Source organism: Meles meles, chromosome 7 (assembly GCF_922984935.1).
Source record: "Meles meles chromosome 7, mMelMel3.1 paternal haplotype, whole genome shotgun sequence".
In the NCBI taxonomy this organism is placed as follows: Eukaryota; Metazoa; Chordata; class Mammalia; order Carnivora; family Mustelidae; genus Meles; species Meles meles.
In genome coordinates, this window is record NC_060072.1 from 55216587 (window position 1) to 55219673 (window position 3087).

The 3087-nt window shown below is 38.1% G+C and overlaps 1 protein-coding gene across 1 annotated transcript; it reads right to left on the bottom strand.

The window, feature by feature from the left end:
* Positions 1-1109: 1109 nt before the first annotated feature.
* TAS2R10 (taste 2 receptor member 10) lies at positions 1110-2076 on the bottom strand. The gene is given in 2 exon segments (XM_046010915.1): positions 1110-1151; positions 1153-2076. Coding segments are annotated over 2 exon segments (966 nt in total).
* Positions 2077-3087: the final 1011 nt, after the last annotated feature.

Sequence of the window (3087 nt, forward strand, 5' to 3'; positions counted from 1 at the left end):
CAACTCCACAAATAAAATTGTCTAAGTTATTATTTGCTATTTATTTGCTTTTCTACTAGAATATCTTATTCCTTATGCTGGCCTCTTGTTCAGTACTATAGCCTCAGCCCCTAGCAGAGTTAGTGTTCAAAAACTATCTGAATGAATTAAGCACTTATAGTTAGAAATCTTCTAGACCTCAGGTCATGGTATAAGATCAATGCACTTCTGCAAGTGACCAAAATAAGTTACTTGGTTCACACTCTGGGTTGGACATAAATATTCCCTTCTAAAATCAGCATTTGAAATACATCTGTGAGTGCAAGTTTGTGTGTATGAACTTAAATATATGTAAGAGCTTAAAGCAGAACATCTCCTAATTCATACTGATTCATCCCAGGTTCAATTTTGTGTCCCTCAGCATAACTCAGGGACCGTGTTGAGTCCTTTGGATCTGTACCTCTAGCAGAAGTTTTGCTCAACTCTAGTTGGTTTGTGATTCTGCTTCATCTCCAGTCAGTGGGTTTGAAATATAAAGACTCCATCAGGGCTCTAATGCCTTGACCCCCATGTAGGCTGTGCTTCCTAGCTCCTTCTTACTGAGCATCTACTACTATCTCTATCCCATCAAACACATCCAATTCCACACAAATTAAGATTTAAACAGTGAGAGTAAAAGTTATCTTTTAAAGAATTAAAATTGCACACTCAAAACACACACCTCTGTCTCTGACTCTTACATCCATGTTCTAAATATCAAGGCTGATTACGATTCCCTTCATCTTGCTTTCTGTTTCTACGGGTCTTCTTGGTGAAAGGCTCTCAGTGGTTCAGAAAGGTGGGCAAAGCACAGTGCAAACTCTTGTTTTAGGTGCTTATTCTCACCATTGTACCCATATCAGTGAAAATAGTCTCCAAGCTGGTTTTCCTCCAGGAGGTGTGTGGGAAGAAGACATCACAGGGTTGGGAAGGTGACGAAGCCACCGAATCGTCACGTTGAAGAGTAAAATTTCCTAGAATGTAGTCAAGATAGTTACGGACGATTTTCGCAATGTTCAGTAACATGGTTACAATCAATGCAAGTGCGTGTGGTGCAAGTAAAACAGATCTTCAGGGGCTTCTTCTCTAGATTATTCTCCTAGAACATCCATTTCTCCCCACGTGGGTCTGTGCAGCTGTGAGCCGTGTCCCGGCCTCACAGCACTTGCATTGCCCCAGTGCCCTCAAAGAGGCTCGCTTCAGCTTGCTGTTTCCTAGAATTAGGATAAGGGAGTGACCCCAGGGATAGATGGCTGCGGTTATCATGCCAAAAAGAAACAGCAATCTGTTTTCTGGCAGATTGAAACATGCTATCTCTATGACAATGCCTATGAAATACAAGATGAAGAGAAAGATAAAAGATATTAAAACTTTCATTGCTTTCACGTGTGCTTCTGTACTGGGGTCTCGGGGTCCAGTGACCTTCAGTTGCATGCGCCTATTGTGTCTCCAGAGGGAAATGATTAACAAGAAACATGTAACGAGGCAGAGTGTTAAGAGAAGAATGACTCCTAGGTTGACCAAAATCTGCTTAGTTAAGAATGTACTTTTTGTTATGTTGAAGTCCCAGGTTGTATTTCCACTCCTCATTCTGTTATCATTAATAATCTTCACAATTTGTGGAAAAGTAAATAACCACGAAATAAACAAGGATCCCATCAGAAGATAAAGAACTCTATTTATTCTACCCTTCAGCCAGAGAAAAATATGGTGGGAAAAATTTGCTATCTTCAGGAAATAGAAGATACTGAGGCCGGTGGCAAACCAGATACTTGATTGATTGATAATTATCCATAAGTAACTAATACAATCAATTAGGTTACCAGAGTAATACATATCTGGAGAGAATAGCTTTATAAACGCATCTGTAATTATTAACAATATCAGAAAAATTCTGGAAGTAGCTAAGCCCGTGAGAATAAAGCCAATCATCGAAAACTTTTTGTTCTTCACACAGTCTACACAGTTGACAAGTCCAATAAATCCATTCCCTAGAACACCCAGTACTGCTTCACTAACTGCTATAAAAATAAGGAGGCCTTCCAGTATGCTTATCATATCTGCCAATTCCTAGTATTGCTTCTGTTACATTTATTTTAGGTTACCTGCTGCAGAATGAGACGAACGTTAGCTGCTTGATGGAAGAATTTTTTTCTTCTATACCATTACATAAAGACTTAAAAATGCCCCCAAAATGCCTTGTGATGGAATCGGAAATGTCTTCGTGGAGACCACCTCAGTTTCATCTATAACATAGCGAGTCTGGGAAACATGTGTCCAGACTGAATGCCTACGTACGATTTGTGAAGATGCAAATAAAAGTTTCTGTTTCATGGATTTCACTTATCCTCCTGAGACTATTTTGCATCTGTTAACCTGACTTGTGGAGTAGGAGTGCCAAATGTATACCCGCAGGAAATAGAACAGAAACAAAAATTTGACTTCATCCTTTTAAATATCAACTACAACTTCATCATTTGGGTTGTATTTATGACCGTTTAAACATATATAAAGGAAAAACAGTTTATAGAGGTGGCAAATGAATTTAGCCAATGTAGACACTTACTCTGAATAAGTAGAGGCATAAACACATTTTCATCATTTTCCTGATAATTCAGGCAAAACACATTTTAAATTTCAATATAAAGAGGACAATAGATTATGACTCAATTATATAGAAACACTGAACAACTGTCACTTTGTGTTGGAAATGGACTGATCCAGCAGGCATAAAATCAGTAAGGACATAGCTGGAACTCAATAGGATCTAATTGACATCTATAGACTACTTCATCCAACGACAGCAGATTATACATTTTTCTCAAGCTCACCTGGAACATTCTTGAAAATAGATGACCTTCTGGGCCACAAGGTACACCTTAACAAGTTTAAAGAGTAGAAATTATACAACATCTGCTTTCAGACCGGAATGGAATTAATAATCAATAACAGAAAGGAACTGGAAAATCCCCAAATACAGGGAGAATAAATAACACATTTCTAAAGAACATGTGGGTCAAAGAAATAATCCCAACAGAAATTTAAAATATTCTGAACTAAAGAAAACGA